The sequence below is a fragment of the Lathamus discolor genome, chromosome 2 (genome assembly GCF_037157495.1).
Source record: "Lathamus discolor isolate bLatDis1 chromosome 2, bLatDis1.hap1, whole genome shotgun sequence".
In the NCBI taxonomy this organism is placed as follows: Eukaryota; Metazoa; Chordata; class Aves; order Psittaciformes; family Psittacidae; genus Lathamus; species Lathamus discolor.
This window is the reverse complement of record NC_088885.1, coordinates 35,519,255-35,542,263: the sequence shown is the minus strand read 5'-3', so window position 1 is coordinate 35,542,263 and position 23,009 is coordinate 35,519,255. Positions and strand designations below refer to the sequence as shown.

The 23,009-nt window shown below is 42.6% G+C and overlaps 2 protein-coding genes across 8 annotated transcripts in view; one reads left to right on the top strand and one right to left on the bottom strand.

Moving 5' to 3' along the window:
* AKAP9 (A-kinase anchoring protein 9) overlaps positions 1-10,168 on the top strand; it is a 111,078-nt gene extending 100,910 nt beyond the window's left edge. For 5 of the 7 annotated variants that reach the window (XM_065666392.1, XM_065666388.1, XM_065666393.1 and 2 more), the window contains 10 exons: positions 112-780; positions 2,452-2,657; positions 3,489-3,597; positions 4,437-4,622; positions 5,173-5,373; positions 5,755-5,987; positions 6,879-6,964; positions 7,723-7,843; positions 8,601-8,740; positions 9,570-10,168. In XM_065666392.1, coding sequence (XP_065522464.1) covers positions 112-780; positions 2,452-2,657; positions 3,489-3,597; positions 4,437-4,622; positions 5,173-5,373; positions 5,755-5,987; positions 6,879-6,964; positions 7,723-7,843; positions 8,601-8,740; positions 9,570-9,613 — 1,995 coding nt within the window. In that variant the 3' untranslated portion in view covers positions 9,614-10,168. The remainder of the gene's footprint in view (positions 1-111; positions 781-2,451; positions 2,658-3,488; positions 3,598-4,436; positions 4,623-5,172; positions 5,374-5,754; positions 5,988-6,878; positions 6,965-7,722; positions 7,844-8,600; positions 8,741-9,569) is intronic. The other 2 variants (XM_065666391.1, XM_065666390.1) reach the window with 2 other exon arrangements.
* A 300-nt stretch (positions 10,169-10,468) lies between these two features.
* Positions 10,469-22,077, bottom strand: LOC136007912 (lanosterol 14-alpha demethylase). The gene is made up of 10 exons (XM_065666395.1): positions 21,833-22,077; positions 20,980-21,078; positions 19,785-19,961; positions 16,163-16,289; positions 14,838-15,012; positions 14,396-14,515; positions 13,774-13,969; positions 13,090-13,185; positions 12,240-12,408; positions 10,469-11,570 (listed from the first exon to the last, which is right to left on the bottom strand). Exons 1-10 carry the CDS (start codon positions 21,983-21,985, stop codon positions 11,392-11,394), a joined length of 1,491 nt encoding a protein of 496 aa, XP_065522467.1. The 5' UTR covers positions 21,986-22,077; the 3' UTR covers positions 10,469-11,391.
* Positions 22,078-23,009: the final 932 nt, after the last annotated feature.

The following is a 23,009-nucleotide window of genomic DNA, read 5'->3' as shown; positions in this document are numbered from 1 at the left end:
CGTTAAAAGCAGCATGTGTAGAGGTAGCATACTTGCAATTTGCAGGGAGTAACACAGAAAGTGTACACAAATAGCTCTAATCAGTTCTTTTCTTCTGTTTTCTCATGGAAGGATTTGAAATTTTCACTTGAAGATCAAAAGCAGAAGAACTTAGCTCTAACTAAACTCTTGGAGCAAGAGAAGCAGCTGTCAACAGATCTGCAGCAGAAAATTGAATCCCAAGAAGCGCTCAGTGCTGCCCAGCTGTCATGTGAGCGGGGCCGTAATTCTGAGTTGCAGGTGCTTCTTGAGTCAGAGAAGGTTCGAGCTCTCGAAATAAGCAGTGCCCTAGAAAGGGAAAAGGAGCTGTGTGCTCAGCTTCAAAGTGCTGAAGATAAGGGGCAAGCTGGAGCACCTAATCCATCTGAGGAATTACTTAAAGAGCTGCAGAAACAAATGGATGAAAAGCATGACCGTGTAGTGGAGTTAGTAAGTGAAATGGAGAAATATAAACTGGAATCTGTGCAAGTGAGACAGCAAATGGAAAAGGAAAGGCAGATCCAGAGGAAAGCATTACAGGCAGAACAAGATGCTAACATAATAGCACAGAAGAAACTCCATGAACTGGAGTCCAAAGTAGAAGACCTTCAGTGGCAGCTTGGAGAAAAGAAGCAAGAAGTTCTTAAATTAGGGAATGAAACAAAGAAGTTGCAGGAAATAATCCAAGAACTGCAGAAAAAAGAGCAGGAGAATGAAGGAAGGAAGGAAGCTGAAAGGACACCAAGCCACAATACAAATGAGGTACAGTAGAACTGAGAGCAATGTGTAATACTGAACTGTGCAATTTAGCTTTTAACTCTTTCGATCAATTAGCATTGTGTGTCACTGTGCCTTTACTCAAGCTGTAAAATAGGCTGCAGATTACAAAATACAGGCACCAGGGAGAAGGAAAGCATTCCAGTTTTTCTACCTAAAACTGTTCACACACGTCCTCTGAGAATGAAGCTGCAGAGATATGTAAGGAGGAGAGTAAGCAGGAGAAATGCACCTCAGTGTACACACACACTTTGTGCCTCAGTACAGGAGAAAAATATTCCCTGCACGCAGTTGCAGGAATGAGCTGTTTCTGCTCAAGAGTGCTCCAGGTCAGTTCTCTTAAATCTTTAGTTCATAAACCACAAGTGGTTTTTGAAACATTTAAAAATGGTCTCCCAACAACTTCGATAATTAGAAAAGTAAGTAATCAGAAAACAAGTGTATGCATGAATATGTATGTGTTAGCAAACACAATAGAAGAAATCAAGGTAAAAAAGTAGGAATTTAGCCTAATTTTTATATGAATGGAAGTTGAAACCACTGTTGCCTGTGAATTTTTTTTCTCTCGTAAAAGGTTTGGAAAGTTTTCAATTAATTTTGAATTTGTTTTAAAACTCTTCAGAAACTTCCCTGTAAGATGTAGGTGTTTCTGGGTATGTGGTATGATAGTCCTGGAGAAGGTTGACAGGAGACTTGCCTTTTTGCCATCATTCCATACTTTTTGATCTCTGGAGCCAGGAAGGAAATTCTTCATCTAATTTGGCTACTGGCTTAAATCTTCTGAAGCATTGGAAATTACCCCCAGCTAGAGGTATGCTGCTGAGTGTACTGATAACTGTGATAACATCAGCCTTCCTGTCAGGCTCAGTGTGTGCTCCTTGCTCTTCTGAATGGAGGTAGCTGCCAACACTGCAGTTGATGAGCAGTCTTCTCTTGGATCAGGCTGGCAGTGGCTGTTGCGTTTTGATCCTTCTCGGCAGCAGGCAGTATGATCTGCTTTCCAGGATAAGCCCAGAGCTTCAACTAATCAATCGCCTGCTGCTTCCTGCTGACATTTGCAGCATCTTGCTTTTTTCCATTGGTACCACACCATGGTCTGATACCCAAAGGCACAGCAGTAGGCTCATGTTTCCTGGGAAGGGCTAGTAGTTCTTCCATGGCCAGTGTTAGTGAGGATGAGGAGCACATGTTCAGTTCTTCACTTCACTTCTGGAAGCATCAGTGGTATGGTTGCCTGTGACTGTGGACTGACCTCCATGACTGTAGTGGGCTTTTCCAGGCCTGTTCCTCTGGCTATGAATTGGTCAGCAAAATACATGGGCACAGTGGCCTAAATGCCATGCGCAACCGATAGCGATACTGCTGGTGGAAGAACAAAAAGCTTGGTGGCTTCCTGCTGGCCAAATCTGTTGAATGGATTCACGGTGTAGCTGTGTGATGGCTAGATCTTAGACAAGAGAAGCATCACACTACACCATTCACAAATAATAGTTTAGTGGTATGCTACAACTGTAGTGTAGCGTATCACACTAAACTCCTTCGTGTCAGAACTGTTTGTTCTTCAGTTCCTGGGTGTATTTCAGAATCAAATGTTTCCATTTTAAAGCACTGGACCACATGCGTTCTATATGTATATAAACACGTATTTATCTCCAGACTACCTGGGATACACCTAATGATAGAACAAGAAAATGGGTTCTCCAGCAGAAAATGGAAGGAGCGGAGACCAATGAATCAACCTACCCCACAGTGACGGGAGGAGGAGAGCTCTCTGCCGCTAGTGAAGTTCTACAGAACATCAGGCAAAAGCTGCAGAATGCATTTCCAAAGCTGAAGCAGTTGGCTCGGAAAGCTGCTAGCAGGTCAGACCAGTCTTCAGCTACTTGGTTTTGTTAATAGCAACCAGCAAGCTAATAAATTAAATTTTAACTGATTTTAAGGTTGTTCTAGTTACTGCACTGTAAGATGTAAGATAGGATGACAGAGTATCACATGCTGTTCTAAATATTACATGTTTAATATGGTCCTTTTTAAGTTACAGCAAAATTGTCCTTTTTTTTTAATATGAAAAGTGATAAGGTTTATTTGAGTGTTATATAGGTAGATCATTTTAAAATAATGTAGTAAAAAAAAGTGAATTCAGTGTATCAGGACAAATGTAGGGATTACTGCTATGGATCATCACCATTGCTTCCGCCAGAGAAAGAATTTCATGGTCAAGTGAAGTTGATCTTATTGTCTGAGGTTACTATCTCATTAAGGCAAAAAAAAAATAGCATGATACCAGGTCCATGGGAGGTTTTAATCTGTTTTCATTTTGCTGCGATGGTGATTTACTATTATATGTTCATTCTGAAACAATTGGGCAAAGTGGAATGTGTTATATCTTGAAAATACCTAAGGGTTTGCTCCCACGGATTCAGCAAACAAGTGGGAAGCAGGGCCACATTTTGAAATGTGCTTCATGTAGAAAACATCCTTTTCCCCAAATTAGTGGGAACTGTGCTGTGCAAAGTCTTTATAAAAATGGAGCCAATTGCACTTAGGGGTCACCCAGAAGTCTTGGAAACATTGCCTTGTCCCCAGCCACAATGCTGAAGTGACTTGATACCAGTCACAGTGTGTGAAGTCCCATCAGGCTGGCTCAGGGTCTCAGACTGTATCTGCTGCTGAAACTGTTGCTTTTCGTTCAGGTTGCAGTTTGAAACAGCAGATGATGAAGACTTCATCGCAATACAGAACGCTATTGAAGAAGTTATTTCAGAGCTGCAAAAACTGCCCAGGTTGTCCTATCTGGAAGAGGTGAGAGTGCAATGTTGTAACTGGTGGCAGAGTTTGGGTGATGTGAGGGGAAACCAGCAAGGAGTTATTAAGTCTACTTTATAGAGGAAAATCTGCTCCAGTCAGTGTTGTGATTTGGTATTGAAGTGTAAAAACCTCTTTCCATTTTTTTAATTTTTTTTCCATTTTAATTATCTCAAAAGTGAATTTTCAACTTTCAAATTGAAACTTTTCCAGGTGAGTTATAACTTTCAAATATCATGGCGTTTCTTTAATAAAAAAATTTCCTTTCAGCAGTATTTCTGTAACTGAGGAGACTTTGCTCAATGCTTCTCAATATTAGAACCAACATTTAATATTTATTGTGTTGATACAACACATTTACTTGACTGCCTTTTATTTACTAAGGGAAAGGCAGTTGCAGACTGAGTAGTGTGCACCTATGCAAAAAATGAAATGAGGTGATCAGTGACAAAGAAGTCAGCAATATGTGATTTTTGACTGCTTGGCTAGGTCCTTACCTTCACTTTAAGCAAGTGTTTCCAACATGACTTGAAAAAAGCTTTGAGGCTTTTCTTTTCTTCTAAGCTAGATAAATCTTAAACACAGTAGAAAAGCTTTGCAAGTTGTTACAGTTAGTACAGTTGAGCTTGTGTGAAAACACTGTGCTGTGATATACAGGGTAAGAATAAAAGAGAAAGTCACATTAATCTATAGGTTACATGGACACCTGTTTTCTATATATAAGTTATTAGGAAGTTCTGGTCATTATCTACAGAAGTTTTTCACTGTAAGCCAGTTATTTTCAAGTTGCAACTTCAATCTAATACAAGTTGTTTGGTTTTCTTTCCTCCTTCTAGCTGAAGCTAGTGCTGCCCCCAGGGACACCGTCCAGCTTGCTGACTGAGAGGCTGCTGAGACAGAACGCTGAGCTGACAGGCTTTGTCAGCAGGCTGAGTGAGGAAAAGAACAATCTGAGGAATGCTGTTATGAAACTGGAGGAAGAACTGAGAAGATACCAGCACAGACAACTCTCTGGAGACTATGTATGTCTGTAGTGGTGCTCATATGATAATATATATACAGGCATAAAAGCATTATTCATTGTCCTAGTCACCCAAGTGGGAGTGATCAAGCTGTCTGTCTGGCTTGGCTTCCCTCTGCAGAGTAAACGGGCATGACTCGTTCTTGTCCTGTGCTCAGTACATTTCGACTCACGCTGTTTACTGTAAACTTTGTGATTTTACCCAGCTTCTTCTTGATAATTGCTCTTTTCTGTTAAATTGCTCGTGCATCTCTTTTTCATCTGTCTCATCACCGTGGTGAGTGGCAGATAGGTCCAGATAGCTTCAAGGTCATGAGAAAGGTTCCAGTGAGGGGAACTTTTTTTGGAGAAGCTCTGTTTTCCTAGGACATCGATCAGATTTCTAAAGTCACTGCTTCTGAGGTGTTAGGATGCAGGGGTGGCCTCAGATCCAATCAGTGGGTCGTTTTTCTCTCATTAATTTTATAAGCTCTCCATCAAAGCGGTGACAAAAATGACTGCTCAAGCTTTTCCAAACTATGAGGTTCAAATTCAGTTTCTTTTGTCTTCAGTCTTCCAGACACTCATCAGATGTTGGGGTTAATATCGATACTCTTGTTGCTTCCGAGAAGGAAGCCTGGAGCAGAGAGAAGCTGTCACTGCAGAAGTCTCTGAAACAAGCCGATGCGGAGCTCTCCAGGCTGAGAGCAGAGCTCAGGAGCGAAGCTTTCCTCAGAGAACTGGGATCGGATTCTGAAAACGCTGTTTTAAGGGTAGGAAGATTTTGCTGCCCCCATACAAACTACAGCTGTGTTTTTTCATTTTGATTTGGGCCTGTTCTTCACTGTGTTCCCTCTGCTTGTTCTAAGTAAACAGATACTAATTCAGGGTTGAAATTTTCATCCTCAGATACCTGGCTCTTAGTTTTTCTCCCAAGGAATGATCTGCAAGCACCAATGTTGTTGTCTTTTAGTGTGTGTTCTATTTCTTGCTGCTCAGGTGATCCTCAAATTATGAAGCTACACTCAACAAGTGTCTTCTCCGTGACACAGAGAAATGAATAATCATGGAAATGCCTTAGGAGTAGCAGTGTCAAAACTCTTAGAACTGTAATTGTTCTTCAAGCTTATGGGGCCTTTTTTTTCTTGCTGTAGAGAATTTATGGCAAATACCTGCGAGCAGAGAGCTTCCGGAAAGCTCTCATCTATCAGAAAAAGTACCTGCTGCTGTTACTAGGCGGATTCCAGGAGTGTGAGGAAGCCACACTGGCCCTCATTGCACGGATGGGCGGGCAGCCTTCCTACACAGACCTCGAAATCATCACACACCATTCGAAGGGGTTTACAAGGTTTCGCTCTGCAGTCAGAGTGTCCATCGCAATTTCAAGGTGAGCTGGAGGAAGTTAGATTTAGTTAAATCTAGAACTTGCCATGTTCCATCTGTGTAAATTATACATTTTTGGTAGTCATGAATATAGTAGATGCTGTGTAGGGTGAGAAGTTGTGCAGAGCACAGCTAAAGTGAGTAATAGGAGTAAGAAACCTGACTGTAGTTGAAAAGGGCTCTGTATTTGATACTCAAAAATGGATTAAAATTGGATAAAGTCATATTAGAAAAAAATTCTAATTCTAGAATATGCATTTACTTACAAAGGTATTTTCTGCATCGTAATTTCCTTTTAAAGGTTAAATTCTTACACAGAAGTATGATACAGATTTATGAACTGATTCTATCCATCTGGGTGGTTCTTCAAATTCACAAGATTCTACATCTCAGGGTGAAGATGAGTAGGAATAGATGAAGATCAAGTGAATGTTATTACTGTGTAGTACTGCCGTGTTGCTAATAATCCCTCTGTGCAACAGTTTGAACCCCCCAGCTCTTGTGCTTGCTACTGATCAGAGCTTTATGTGTAGTATAAATTCAAGGTACTATTCATGTACCTGTTTCAGTGAGGTTTTTACTCATAGCTTTCAGCAGTTACAATTTTGGGGATGCAACAGGGCAAAAAGTGTATTTAGTAAGATTTTGAAATGCTGATGCCCTGTTGCTCAGGTGCTCCAGCCATTTGCTGGAGCTTATGCAGCTCCTCTGGAATTGCAGAGGTGAAACTGAAAGCAGATTTGGACAAAAGATATTTTCCTTAGGGATGTGTATAAGAATGTTTTCTATTTCAGGTTTTAGATGTGCATCCATTAATTCTGTTGCCTTCTAGAATACAAGCAGCAGAGTATTTCATTTAGCCTGAAATATTTTATTTTCTTTATTTGAAATGCAGAATGAAGTTCCTGGTTCATCGATGGCACAGAGTTACAGGTTCTGGTGTACTGAGTGTCAATAGGGATGTCTTTAGCCAGAACACAGGTAAAGCGTAGTCCAGTAATGGCTGATAAATGGTACCACAAGTCACACCACTGCTTAACGGGGATGAGTTTTAATCTGTGTTTTTCTCATGTGGAATGAATGGGGTGCTGTTCCCCCTTCCTTTTGTTAGAATTGCTTGGATTAACCTATTTCTCAGGTTTCTGAGAGTTTCCATGCTCAGCCCAGACACATACCTGTTTCCTTTCTCTTCAGCCTTGTTTTGCTCCGTTGTGGGTGGGGATTTAAAAACTATGGCACTTTTGCCTATGGAGTGTGTTTGTAAGAGCAGTTTTAGCCACGTCATTTGGTTTCTCAGAAGAGATCTGCATCTCCAGATGTAAAAAGAGGTGCCAAGGACAGTGATGGACAGTGGCAGTAGAGGCTATTGCCCAGCCCTCCCTGGACTTTCCCTCAAGAGCAAAAGTCTGTTGTTCTTTTGTTATAAAGTTGGGAAACCTGATTTTCTGTTGGCTTTTTGGTAGGAGCCTAACAAGAATCAAAAGGGTTTTTATTAATTCCTGGCTATCTGGGTCTGCACTAAAACCCTGTTCTGCTCAGCCTGTGGGAATTTTCTCAATAACATCAGTGAGGCTGCGATTTCACCTCTGGTTTTCTCTGACACAGTCTGAAAGTGGTCTTCTGTTGTTAAACACCATTTTTGTGATGTGCAAACAGAAAACTCATGTTTAAGATTCTCTATGAAGTGCAAAAGGTGTCACTTTGTTTAGTTTTCAAGGCATTGTTTTTTCTACTTCTAGGTAATGAACTGCGGCCTGACTCATTCTCTGGTGGCATGGATCTTTATGGAGAGCAAAGGCATTCCTATAGATCCAGGTCAGACATGGAGTCTCCTAGATCTCCTGTAAACTTTCTGCATAAGTACATTTTATTTTAGATGATTATTAGCTATCAGAACACTAAATCATTGCATCAGTGCTTACTGAGAAGGTTTGTAATCTTTGGTGCTGTAAGATATTTTTTACTTGTTTTGCAAGAATATGTAACAAATTACATCTCAGTCCTTTCCTCTGCGTTTACTCATCATGGTGATCAAGGCCAGAGCTTGCAGACTGCTTCTGTGGCTGAGTCACGGCATCTTCTTGGAGCTGGTGGTAGATTTTAGCCGTTGTGGGGTTTCATTTCTAGATAAACCACATCAGCATTCTTCAGCTTGTGACAACCATACCAGTTCAGTAGGGCAAAAAGGTTTGATCTATTATGGCCACTTTTGACTTACAGAAATTAACAAAGAGAGGCAGAATCCTGTAAAGGTGGCTGTGCCCTTGTTCATGCAAGGTTTTTAATAGAAAAGCTAACTTGAATCTGCCATGGCTTCTGCTGCAGTCTCAATAGGAGTTTGCTGGTCAGCCTTTGTCCCAGGGAAATGCAGCAACAAACCAGGTGCAGTACAAAGGAGAAGACACTGGGAAGAGTGGTTTCTCTGGGGGAGGCAGTATGGTGGCTTGGGCAGTAAGCAGTAGGGAGATTACATGGGTCTGACGTGCTGGCCACTATGTGGGTGAGCGAAGGGTTGGTACGATGTCCCTACATACCACAGTTTGCTGCGTCTGCTGACACTTAATGTCCTACTTGAAGCTGTGCTTTTTTTGACACATGGGTGTTGTTCTGCCCCCAGGTTTCCCAGTATGCAGGCGGACTTCAACCCAGCCTCTTTTGCCTGTTCTCAGCTGCAGAACTATGATCCTGAGAGAGCTTTAACAGATTACATCCACCGGCTGGAGGCCCTGCAAAGACGACTGGGCAGTGTGCAGTCAGGTGAGAGCTCAGGCAGTCCTCCCTATGATTCCTGAGTAGTGCAGGCTGTTCTAGTTGGAAAGGATGCAGTGGTTCTCCAAAATACGGAAGGAATCCCATTGTGTTTAGGCATTTTCAGCCTTAAACAAAGAGAATATTTTGAGCACATTAAAAAAAGCTCCGAGGTAAAAAACTCATTAAAAAGAAAATGGTAAGATTCTTTGAAGGGAGACAGACATAGAAGTGTGTTTTAAGTTTATCAGTAACACTTCCTCTTTCCCTGATCTCTAATAAATGTGCAGCAAGCATTCAGTTGGTATCTTGTTAAGACTTTAAGCTAGATGGAGAAAAATCATAGAATGGCTTGGATTGGAAGGGACCTTAAAGCTCACGGGCAGGGACACCTTCTGCTAGACTGGGTTGCTCAAAGCACCATCCAGCCTGGTCTTGAACACTGCCAGGGATGGGGCAGCCACTTCTCTGGGCAACCTGTGCCTAACTGCACCCAGAAGACTGGTATGTGGGAGTACAGGGGGAATTTCTCCTATCGCTTTCATTACAGAAGTTGCAGCTCTTTTTGTCCCGCAGATGATGGTAATTCTTGTGCTGCAAAAGGAATGTAGCAGGAAAATTGTCAGGTTAATAGGGCATTATTTATCAAACTTAATTTTTGTGGTTACTGTTGTAAGGTCTTCCTTCAGCATAAAATCCATCATTTGAGGAAGTTTTGTTCTTCAAAGATTTTACATGTAAAATCTTTTATGCTTGTTCAGCTGAGCAACCTATCATTGGTTAGTCCGCGTGTACTTATTCCAGGCAACCTTGACAAAAATCTGTCTCCATCTTACAGGTTCAACTTCCTACACTCAGCTGCATGTGGGTATGAGAAGATAATACCCCAGTTCCACCAGCTCCGGCACCGGCAGTGATGGTGTTCATGGATTGCCTTCCATAAATCCGTGCTCTTTCCCTGCTTTTTATCATGTGTATATTTTGGGACCAAGATGAACACAGCTGTACAATTGTATTACAGGTCCATCCTGACACACCCCACAGACTGGGATTTATGTATATAGGCACTTTGTGTTCATGCAAAAAACACCCCAAAACCAAACAAGAAACCACCCCAAAACAACCTGGCCCCCTCTCCCCCCTTAAATTACATGTATATTTGTGGAATGCTAATTTAAGTGATTAACTTATGAAGTGTGTATTTATCAAAAGGGTGCAAAGATGAAACATGTATTCATGAAATGGAGCTACATTCAGCAAAGTTTACTTGCACTTTTTCTGGCAAGGCTACTGAAGTTACATGATTCCCGTACTATTTGCTACCGGCAGTGCAGACAGAATATCACTTGTAGAGACCTATTTTTGTAATGGTAGAAGTTTTGAATTTTATGGGTATTTTGTCAAAGTACTGAAATAAAGACAACTTCATGCTTCTAACTGTGTCCCCCGCAGAGCTTGCTCCTACGTGCGCTCCTCCTGCAGCTTTACTTCTCACAGCTCCCAAACTCCTGCTGCTCATGAGAGGAGGGGACAGCTACAAGCCTTGTTTCTGAAGGCCTAGTCACACCTGACAGGACAGAAAGGGAATATCCTGCACTCCCTCAGTTGCTGTATTGCGTACAAACACAAGGTTTTAGAACAGTTACACCTGAGCTTAGAAGAGGAAAGACAGGCAAAGCTCTTGCTGCAGTGAGAACTGATGATGGGGGGAAGCTCTCTGCATGACTGACCTCATACTTATGAGACAGAAAGCTAGTTTATTACAAGTTTACTTACAGAAGGTTTCCAGAATTGACAGAACTGAGCACAGAAAACTTCCAGGAGAGGTTTGGTTTAGGTTTCATTCAAAGTTACTGTGAGCCAGAGCTCATGACCATTCATCTTGGCCACTCTTGACCCAAACGCCATATAACAATCCTGTGTGAGTCAGTGCAAAGGGGGACAAGACTCAGCTGTTTCACTTCATTTGTGTCCATTTTATACACAACCGTGTTATTTGCAAAATTAATGTTGTTTGTAACATCACACTGTTACTTTCACACTCACATCAAGCTTCCAGGAATCACTACTTTCGGAAGTACTTCTTAGAAAATCTTTTTGTTGCATTTTACAACTGCTTCCAGTTAAGCCATTTAAGTTGTTTATTCTCAGAAAAGACTTTTCTCTTTCTTTGAACATTCTGCAGTCTCCCTACTGCTCAGCTGGACAGTAATATCCTTTTAAATGATCAGCATCCATCCCACTGTGGTGCTTGTTTCCTGACAAGATTTCCTGTAGTTGGATGCAGAGGTAGGGTATGCAGGCTCACCCCCTGTTATCTGGGGAAGGTAATCATTATTTTCAGTTATGTTTCCAGAACAAAGAGTTCCATTTATGGAAATTATGTATTTCTTCAGAGAGCTGGCATGCACCTTAAAAGTGTTACACCAATAGAAAAGACACTTTTTCTTTAAAAGCACAACAAGAAATTTGTAGAACACGCAGTTATACACAGCAGCATTCAGTGGTGTGTGGGCAAACAAGAAATGCAAAGACTTTGCACGTGGTAGATTATGGCTGCTTCCCTAAGAGCAGTTTCCATTTGCCTCTCATTCCGTCACAATTTTAGTTAAGTCTGTTAGTTTACACAATTTAAATAAGTAGGGCTTTAGCTCCAGAATTTAAGGTGACCTCCTTTTATACCTGATAATGGGGTTATTAGGAGTATGTATCATTGTTGTGTAATTTATAGTCGGAAAATAGCCATTGACAAGATCAAATTCATACAAGCGAAGCAAAGTAGACCAGATAGTCTTAATCTGAACATAAGCAAAGTTTTCTCCGATGCAGCGATGCCGGCCTGCAAGGGAAGCCATGAAAAGCAGTTAGAATACTTGGTTATTACATCACCTCTGACAACAAGCTGGCTTTAAAGGTTTTATGCAGACAGTAATTGCTTCTTTCCAAACATGATGCTGCATGTACACCATTGTGGAGCTCCATTAAAGTGTTGTTGGTTTTATAAGCTGTCACTGCATAAACAAGACTTGACTTAATTAGCAGTGTGAATGAGACTGTGCTGTTCTGTCCTCACCTGAAGCGTTAAATTTCCAGATCACCAAAGAAGCTTTTGCAACACTAAGATACCAGCCCTAACCCTACTCTGGTGATGTCTGCGAACTGTTTTGGCAGCTGTGATTAAATGCAGACTTTTCCCTGCCTTAAACTGACTTTATAGTACCAGGCTTTTACCTTGACTTGAAAAGACTTGAGTCAAATTTCACACATGCTAACCTGAAGATTTGACTGCTACTCTGAGTGACATACATACACAGCTATTACTAATGCAAAACTATCATCGGCTTCATGCCTTTAACAGCACTTCCACAGCAAGAAAACTTTCAGGCAGGCAGTGAAAGAACAAGTGTCTATTCTCAGAGGCTGCAGCGTGGGGTGGTGCCGTACGAGATCACCACTGTGAGCCACTCCACGGCCAGCCCTCAGGAAGGCACTGCCTGTTCTTACTCACCAGCACCAAATGGAATGTATGCAAACTTCTCTCCAGCTGCTGGGTTATCTTGGAGATACCGGTCAGGCTTGAAGTCTAGGGCATCTCTCCAGGAGTCCCTGAGTCTGTGGTTAACAGTGGGAGATACACAGACCTGATGGCCAGGGGGAATATTATATCCAGCAACAGTCTACGAGAGAAGAAACAAGACCCAACACCTCATAAAATTTCTCCATTTTTCTTTTTAAAGTGTTGCCCGAAGTGCTGCATCATGAGGCTTCAATTTCAGAAGAGGTTTTGGCTAAGCTCATTTAAAATTAATGCTGCCTAAAACTTTACTGTTTTACTTGTACAAGGCACAATGCTCAAGTAGTTACAGGAAGCTTTCAGCTGCTTTAACAAGGTCACAATGCTACACAGAAAGGGTTTTCTAAGAAAATGAATGAACTTACCATGTATTGAAAGCATTTGCCATGAGGGGGGCATTCACTTAAAAAATTATTTGACATTCTATCTATCTTATTTGTACAAACAGCAAGATTTCTTTTGGATTTACCTTGCTTGTGTTAAGTGCAAGCCAAATTTTTCTAAGATAACTATTAAAAATACATGGCAAACAAAAAATGTCTTTAAGTGGTAGCACCAATCTAAGCCCGAGTGAGACCAATAGCTATACTTCCGTTGCTTCCTTCAGTCAGCTCCGGGTACAAGCCCACTGATGCAGCCCAGGCTGCCAGTAACTTTTGTCCCTGCCAGTAAACACCGCTCCTTTGTGTTCTCCTCCTGCCAGTGGGGACACCCCTCACGTGGCCTTTTCCCACCCTATTGTAGGGAAGTGAAGCTCACCCCAATGCCTGTAGGTACAGCCTACCTGGGGAGTCCTGGCCATCCTCATCATGGTCATTATAGGAGGTCTAAGCCTTAACGTTTCTTTTAGACAGCGATCCAGCAAACTGAGATCCTTGAGCTGAAAATACAGAGAAAATGATGTATCAGGACAGACAAGTTTATTCAATGCAAACAAAATGGTATTTTATACCATTTTAAAACAAATTCAAATTAAAAAATCAAAAGAGTAAGCAGCTTGTATTTGCACTTCATTAGCTACCCTGATCATTTCTTTTTTCCCCATTTGATTCAATTAAGAAGGGAAAAATCTCTGACCAGTGCCATCGAATATGACTAGTTTCTTACTAATTTGTCTCAGGAGTGTTTTCTGATGCCTAATTAAAGAACAAGGCCACACTGCATCCCTTTCCTCAGTGGAAATATGAAGATCCTCCTCTACAGAACAATAATTTCTTAAATAGACATCATAGGAACTGTAATTTCCTTAACACTGGTTAAAAAAAAATAGTGGCAAGCTAAAATTTGCTTTGAGAGGAGACGGAGGAGATAGATACACTGGCACATAGATAGCGTTATCACAGAATGACTGTGCCAGATTATGATTCTAACACAAAGCATGTGACTGTATTTGGGTTTGGTTTGGGTTTTTTTAAATAATCATGTAAAAGCATAAAAATACCCAGTAGGAATAACGTAACACACAAACCTGGTCATAAGTTAATGGTGGCAGATCATCCCCACAGACTGCTTTTTGTTCTGCATAGCACTGCTCTTGTATGGATTTGTCTCTGGCTATGAAGAAGCCAAGCCAGGCGCTGGTGGTGGAGGACGTGTGCTGCCCCGCCAGGAGCAGCCCGATGAGCATCCCAGCAATTTCATCATCCGTCAGCGGACGCCCATCCCTGGGTTGAGGGGTGTTACGTTAGAGCTTCATTTATCAGGCTTCCAATTACAGAAGCACTTACAATTTATTCTAATGTACTGCTTTTCTCCTCTTTTGTTGCCTGCCCTAAATGGAGCAGTGAAAGCTCCAGGGATAGGGAGAGAGACTCTCTAGGAGTCTGGAAGAAGATCATTACCCAACAGCCAGCAAAGAGAAAGGAAGCCACCTTGTGAACACTGATGAAAATCTCAGAAATCTGAATACCCATTTACACATACGGTGTTTAAGTTGTTTTTGAGAATACAGCCAGGACCAATTGCTGGCAACTAAACCAGCTCAGAACATGAGGGAATATTTCTTACTCTTTGGAAGATCATTTTAACTGAAAAGATCAAAGCTCAAGTAAAACATCTATAAATGACAAGTCTTCAAACCCTTGGCTTACTTGTATGAAGCATCTAGTAGAGTTTGGAGCATGTCATCCTCCTTTTCCTCAGACTTCCGACGTTTCTGGATAACCTTGTAGAAAATATTTTTTATTTCTCTGTGTGCTCGGTCTCGACGCCTGCAATTCAAACCACTATTAGCAACTTTATGCAAAGTAACACACAAAATCATGGAATGGTTTGGGTTGGAAGGGACCTTAAAGATCATCTAGTTCCAGCCCCCCTGCCAGGGGTAGGGATGCATTCCATTAGACCAGGTTGCTCAAAATGCTTATAAGGAGTTACTGGGATGTCCTAGAATAGCTCATAACCAAGAAACCTTGGGGGGGGAAGGGGGCAGGGAAGGGAGAGGAAGGGGAACAGGAAGGTGAATAGGGGTATCCAAACAACAAAGAGGTTTATATAAAATGCTTAAGTTGCTTCATCTGTCCTTTCTGGTACCTGAAGCTCGGCAGAGGAAGCCAACCTGGCAGAAGCCAGGCAGCATGAGTAAAACCCCCATCCAGGTCGGCATACAGCTGAGCCACCTTCTCATTCAGCAAGCCTCTTATTTCTTTCCCGTGTAAGCAGTGACTCGCTGTCAAAATGATAAGTTCTGAAAGGGCTTCAAACAGGTCTGAGGGAAGATTTGAAAAAATGTCACTGAAGATGCATTTCTGACAAGACGTTCTGTTCTATGTATTTGTTTTGTAGAAAATAAGTACCTGGACACAGATAAATAATTTTAAAGAGAGTTGTAGATTGTTTTACTAGAAGAATGAAGAAACATCTGATTTTAAATCTGTGTGTCTATCAGGTCTCTCTTGAAGCAACTTTTTAGTAAGAAAAAGTTGTTGAAATCTATGATCTAAGTTGTTCCTTTCTAGAAATTTTTCTAGGAGAGCTAGGAATCCTTCCAAAGCAAGCCATGCAGCGCAAGCTCAACCTTAAACAAAAATCATAAAACAACCTTGAAATTCAAATCCACGGGAAAGCAGTTAGTTTTGCTGCTCCCTGAATTATTTTTATATAGTAACATCGATACTTTAAAATATAAAATTATAGATTCTATTATTTATTACATATAAATTATATACTTACAAAATAAATATTAACCATAGTACAATATGTAAGTATTCCATCTTATAGAAAGATTGCACATGTAACTATAAATATATAATTACAAATATTTATTATATATATAAATGTATATTATATTTATGTTTAAATAACTTACATTTCTGACACTGCTATGCCACTGCAGGCTTGCAACTATGGTAATGGGCTATGTCTAGCAGGTGTGTTGGGAAAGACGTGGGAAATGAAAGAGGAATTCCACTGAGATCACTAACAACCCTATCAGCTTCAAGAATGTGGCTTTTCAGTGCAGAAGATCCCTGAGCTGAGACCTCTGACAAGCTCTTAGAAGCAAGAGCAGTACTTTTTCCAAGGGACTAAGAAGGGGTTATGCTGAGCCCACTCATATCATGCAAAATGAGCCTGATTCAGCCAGGCAACAGATAGATACATTCTGTGAGGTGACTAAGAAAACTAAACATGGTCCTTCACTCCTGTCAATGATTTTCTGAGCAGCTGTCTTCTCCAATAGCCTTAACTTTGATTAAACAAAATCTGCATTTTGCACATTTCTTCTGATGTTCATACAATTTTACCTATGTCATTCTTCATTTCTATAATATTACAGAAAATCTTTTACAAAACCATACTGTATTTGCCTTAACATCTTCCCAGAAAATCAGAGGAAAAATGCATCTGATTTTACTTACTTTTTTCTCCACTCTCTCCCCATGCTTTGAAATACTCTTTTGTTTCTTCTTCAATCACCGATACATGCTGTCTAAACTGGGCAATATTTAGGCCAGTTTTGAGCATCTTCTTCTGTTCCAAAAATACCTAGAGGAACCAAGACAGAAAAATTAATCAGTACAAGGATCATCAGAATGTAATTAAAAACTTATTATCATTTGTACTGTAAGAACATACAGAAGTAAAAAGAGATTATGATTAGGACTGCAAGCTACAACAGATACTCAAATTTAATTAATAAGTAGTATTCTGGTTTCCACCACCTTTGCTTTTCAAGCAAGTTAGCAACATCCAAGTGAAACACTAGCTCAAGGGAGCTGCAATTCTCTCTTTTGCAATACCGAAGCAAAAACAGTTTTATTGTTGTCGTTAAACTTAATCTCTGAAGATACAAGAAACATTAAAGACTGAAACATGGAATGCACTCTAGATCTTTAGATACATAATCACGAACATAATCAGGTCTGTCCTTGCAAAGTCTGGATTCAGCCTGTGATCCTCGTGATGTGGCCGCCTTGCTTTCTCCCTCCTGGAGCAACTGCATTCTCTCATGCAGTAATTAATACCTTACCTCTGGTCTAGAGGTGCACCATTCCTTTAAGAGGCACTCTGATTTCACTGCTCAGAAAGTCAGACAAAGAAACAGGAAGCAAACTGCTTCCTAGGAAAATGGTGAGCTTCATGTCTTTCTTACCTCTTCCTTTTTTAGTTGTATAGACTCCTAGCTAACAAATCTACTGGTAAAAAGCCCTTTATTGTACGAGAACCATTCACTGGATTGACAAAATGTTGACTCAGAAAATTATTCAACCCATTTTTAAACCTAAACTATGAATAAGACCATCTGTCCTATAATTCTGCACTGTACCATGAGTAATATACTGAAAATTGTCTCCCCACCAAGGGCTCTGGATGTAGTATAAAGTTGTTCACAAACCAAAAGGCACAAAAAGAAAGGTTACTTCCTGGAAACTTCTGGTTTCAGAATGTAGTGGGGACTCAAACAGTCTATCAGATCATACACATGCTACAGAGCAGAGAGACAAGCACATTTTCCCTTGCAACATGCTAGCCAATCTCCAGCTCAGTGGAGACAGGAATGGCACACAGGAATGAACCCAAGCCTCTGCCATTTCAGCTCCTCTTGGCACAATACTTTCTGCATACAGACTTGGAGGGAGCAGACAATGAACTTGAGTTGATATATAGACTACGCATATTAACAAACTAATTATCAGAATTACTGGTAAATAAATAACTTCTTTTTAAAGAGTAAGGGGTAATTCTTCTAAAAACATGACTGAAAGTTACTATTATACTGAAGAGAGAGAGGCTTAGCAGCTTGAGCAGGAAGAAAGGAGCCTGAAAAGTTCTGGATGACCCATAAATGGCAGAATACCAAAGAAAGTTTAAATGGCTCTCTAAATGCCTTCCCCTACTAAAATGTTTTCGTTTCAGTAGATGTCTGAAATGAAATCCTGGTGGTAGCACTATGCAAAAAAAAACCAGCTCACCTCTAGCGCATCTTCTGGCCAACCGGACATATCACCTCTCTAGCTTCACACAGAGAAACATACAACTACAGCTAACTAGTCTATGTCAATAGCAAAGCCCCTGCAACTCCTAGCTGTGGGAAAATATTAAAAGGATGAAGTCCTCCTAGTGTGAAAGGTATGATTCAAGTACACGCATCCACAGACACCCAAGACTTGCTAAGTAATATGAAAAGATTAATCTTTTGACTAAAACAGAACTCAAAAACACTCCAGGGAAAAAGCTAGTGTAACTATAAAAAGAGCAGTACTTGGTGGACCACTGAGGTAGGTCCTAAAGAACATAGTTGTGAGAAATGCCCATTTCCAAGGAGCTTATAGAAAATTCTATAAAACTCCTGAAAGACGAAATTAGATCCCATCAAAGAACTAGCTCTTGAATGAAGACAGACATTCAAATCATCTGTAAACTGCAGTGTGAAAGTAGAAGGCAAAACACCTGTAAGAACTGGATGAACTTTCACAGGATAAAGGACAAATCAGCACCTTTCAGTTTCAAGCAGGCATCCCACAACAGTCAGAAGCCAAAGAACAAGCACAACACAGTGAAAATCTGGCCAACTCTGCAGTCTGTGCCCGACTCATAAGGCACTTTTCTGAAACTACTCTATACCAGAGAAGAGCTGAAAGCTGTATTGCAGAGTCATGTACCCTCTACACTTTAGCACCTCCAAAATGCATCCACAACTCCCTCCCTGACTTTTTGAGGAAGACCTCTTACTTCCAGAACTAATATGCACAAGTCTGCTAGAATGGCCTCACTAACGAAAGAGGTCTCCCAAGACACAAGAAACAATCTCCTGCTTCTTATTCAGGCTGCAGTCCTGCTGGCTTCATTCACAAAGTGATGAGAAGAGCTCCTCAAGACCATCAAGTGCAAAAAAACCCTCCACCCGAACAACCAATCCTCCCTCCAAACTTTATGACACCATTTATCCATGATTTAACACTCCCCAGCAAAGCAGGAGTCAACTAAGTTCTCCTTTACTAATTTATGAAGTAGCAAGCTGTTAGTCAGTTTTATATGAGATTTTCAAAAGAATAGGGTAAGTGGGCTGGAACTAGATGAACTTAAGGTCCTTTCCAACCCTAACCGTTCCATGATCCTACAAGAACAACATACATACTTTGTCAATCACTGCAAAATGCAGGTGTGGAGGAGAAGAGACTAGTGATTACTGGTCCACAGGCACGTAATTAAGAAGGCAACAATCACTGCGTGAGGGAATGAAGAGGCATACTAAAGAGGAAAAGTATCGATGGCCACACAAACTATTACCAGTCAACTTACTGGCATTCATACAAACAAAATGAAGTCAAACTGAAAATCCAAACCTAAAGTATGTCACTATGGTGTTTCTGCCACCAGACTACTCTGCTGTACAACAGGCTGCTGATGTCAGCGTACACTGAATCCAGAGTCCCAGCAGAGCAAGTCTGTCCACAGAAAGTTGGTTTCTGCAGCTTAGGAGCCTGTCATGGCAGACAGCATGCACAAACAAGAAAGCAGCCAACGCTTCACTTGGAAATAATGCCCCATGACACAGCCACTGTACTTCCAGACCCATGCAGCCTGTATTATACAAGCACCCAGAGACTGATTTCTGTCTGAGCAAGACAAATCTTGTGGTGCAAACTGCCAAATTAATACTCCTGTATCTAGATACGGCATGGCATAAATGAAAAATTATCACTCTTACAAGTCTCTCAGAAGGAAGATCTGAAGTTGCTTGTAAGGGAAAAGTAGGTGCAGTCAGTGGCATAACGTAAGCAAAAGAAAAAGAGACTCGCCTACTAGTTTTAAATCTATGGTGGGATTAGATAGTTTCAAGAACAAAAATAGCATCTAGATGAACAAATGGCCAGGTGACAATCTAAACATATTCAGTCTTGGTTATCACCTCAGATCATTTACCAACTGCAATATGCCACAACTGCATACAAACACCCAACTCCACCTCACAGAGCCAACAGCTCATGGCTGCCTACTCAGAATGTAAATTAAGCAACTTTTATTTAAAATACATACCACATTAGGGACATCATAAGCAACGCCCTTGCCAAAAACTGGTGTGGTTAACCGAGAGTATACATCCTCTGCATTCAAATCTTCATTTTTACTGTTGAAGAGTAGAGCAGCAGCATCACTACCCAGTAAATATGTGAATGTCTTGCCAACCATAGTGAAACTGAACACAGGTCCATACTAAGAAAGAAAAACAAATAAATAAAGTTTATTTTAAATAAGAACATTACAAATCATTAAATTGGTGTCTCTTTATGTACAGGATTCCATAAATCACTTTCTCTCCTATAAAGTATCCAGCGATTGAAAAAGACAGAAATATTTTAAACCACATTTAAGTTCTGTTCTCAACGTACTTACTAGTGATACCTAATGTTGTAACAAGCACAGAAGATCTTGCACATTTTAAAACCATTTAGCTTAAAAAATGTAAGTAAAATACCAGTTAAAAGTACAAAAACCAGCAGGGATATTACAGCCCATACAGCCTTCGGTAATCCACAAACACTGTTACAAAAAATCTTGGATTTGGACTTACGCATAGGAAATTAAGAGCAAGATTTTCAAGTTTAAAGGCCATGTCCAGCAGATCTTCATATACTGCATTTGCCTCTCTAAGCAAAGCAAGCTAAGATTTAAGCTTATGACTCTAAAATGTTTTAGACAATGTGAAACAGATCAACAAATCTTATTTCAATGGAACGAAGGGTCTACTGCCTTAGTCCAATCCTTTTGGGCTGTCATAGTATAAAACCCATTGAAGTTTTATACGCCAGCCCTTTAAACACTGGAGAGGCCTTAAAATTCATCAAATTGCCTACACAGTTGGTCAGATGCATTCCAGCCTGGTCACAGATTAAAGAGTGAGATTAAAGTTCCCAATTAAGGCAAGAAATAATGTCATTAAAATAGCCTTTTAATTAACTTGTGTTTCAGCATTATCCAAACATAGAGACGTACTTTTTTTGAATCTGAATCACAAGAGGGATGTCAGAAAACACTATTTTTCTAACAACAGTGTACATAGAAACCAGAGCCTACGTTGCATTCATTGTGCACATTGTGCAACACGCCTCCGTTCCATATTCAAGGTGGTAAATGAGAATTAACCAATTTTAAACAGGCTCCTGATGCAGAACTGGATAGATACACAAAAACGTTTTAGCAGATGCTCAACTGATCATGGGGGGAAATGTACCTTGTCATAAGCATTCTCCAAAAATTCAATGGGACTCTTCCCAAATGCGATTGCATGTCCAAGGAAAGGGATGCTCGATGAAATGTACGGTGGGTATTTCTGAGGAAGAATAATAAAAACAATTACTGATTTTTCTTCAGAGAGCAATAAAATAGTGTCCCTTTACATAAAAACCCAGCACAGAGGAAGCTTAATCCATGTTTTGTTTAAACACTTTTGTGAAAAGGCCAACTTCGGACAACTGATCATTTCTTTGAAACAGAGTAAGAGTGGGCCACATTTAAAAGCAGCAGGGGTTAAAATAAAACCAGTGCAACGAAGACTCTTGCTAACCTGCCTCTGAAAGCCAAGCACAAAGATGCTGCAACGGGAAAGAAGGCAATCAGAAACAGAACTGTTGGCAATTTGCTAAACAGTCCCCAAAGGCACGAACTTCAGCTCAGCGATGAGTTTCACACACGCGTGGGTGCCTTCGTGCAAGCTGCTCTGACGAAAGAGTCCAGGGCACGGCCGCTGCCTCTACCAGACACGAGCACCAGACCCACGCTCCGTGTGCTACCAACAAGCCGGGCGGCGGGACGCGCCAGCGCCACGCTCCCTCAGAACCCGCGCCTGGGGCGGCTGCTGCGAACGCTCCTCCTCGCCAGAGCCCGCTCCCGCACACCCGACCCCACCGCCCGGCTCCCTCCGCTCCACAAGTGCTCTCCGCAGGCGAGAACCGGGGCTCCTCCGCACCCCGAAGGGAGGCCGCCACGTTCCCCCCGGCCCTCACCCTCTCCCCTGCGCTCGCCCCGCGGCGCCCACCCCTCCGTGGGGTCCGGCCCCCCGCCTCCTCCCGGCCTGAGGCGCCTACCGAGTGCTCGGAGCCGACGTGCCGCCGGTAGCTCAGCTGGAACAGGTAGCCGAGGCTCAGCACGCAGGCGGAGGCGGCCAGCACCAGGGACAGGGCGTTGCCGACCGCCACCCGCTCCAGCAGGGACCCGCCGACCTCCATCAAGCCCAGCATCGCCTCAGCGCCCCGCGCCGCGCTGCGGGCACCCGCGCGACTGAACCGTCCCCACGCGCGCGGCGGGGCGAGGCGGTGCCGGCGGCAGCCACGCCCCCTCCGCGCTGGGCTGATCTCTGCCCATGTGACGCTGCCCGGCCCGGCAGCCAACCGGCGGCCGCGCTGCGCGGGGTGACGGCATCTGCCGGGCAGCGAGGGCCGCCATTGGGCGGGAGGGGGGCGGGGGTTGGCGCCACGCAGTGACGCCGCGCGGGGGCTGCCGCGGGCGAAGCGGGACCGCCCCGGGACCGGCTGCTGGGGCGCGGCCGCTGTGAGGGAGGGCGGAGCCGCGCATGCGTGGCTGTGTTCCTGGGGCGTGTGGGGCCATAGCGGCCCGTCGCGCTCCCGTGGGGCTGCTTGAGGGAGCTGCTGAGCTCCGGGCTCCTCGGCGTGGCCGTGAGCGCTTCGGTAGCCCTTGCCTCCTTCCTCTGAAGCACCGCGCACGCCTGCGGCGCTGCGGCAGCAGGCTGGGGGAAGCGCCCCTGGGCAGTGTGCGTGGGGGAGAGATCCGTGGGTATGAGCTCATGTGGGGATCGGGTGTGTCAGCCCCTCCTGAGCACAACCTACAACACACGGGCTTGGGCTGGGGTGGCTGGAAAACTGCCTGGTGTAAAAGGGCCTGATTGACGGCTGCTGAGTATGATCCAGCTTGTGCCCAGGTCGCCAAAGCCAACAGTAGCCCGGCGGGTATCAGCGGTAGTATGGCCGGCAGGGGCCGGGCAGTGACCATCCCCCTGTGCTGGGCACTGGTGAGGCCACACCTCCAATGGTGTATTCAGTTCTGGTTTGCCATGACTTAACGTTTCGGAGTTTTCTTGATGAATTCTGAGCTGTTTCTTAATTTGTAGTCATCCTAGGCCCCTTGCTACGAGCCTCTCTTGCCATCTTCCTACATACCTTGCAAAGGTAAGCCTGTTACAAAACACTGCTCTTTCCAAGTAACACACCTGCTTGGTAAGACATACTGCTGGCTGCAGTAATAAAC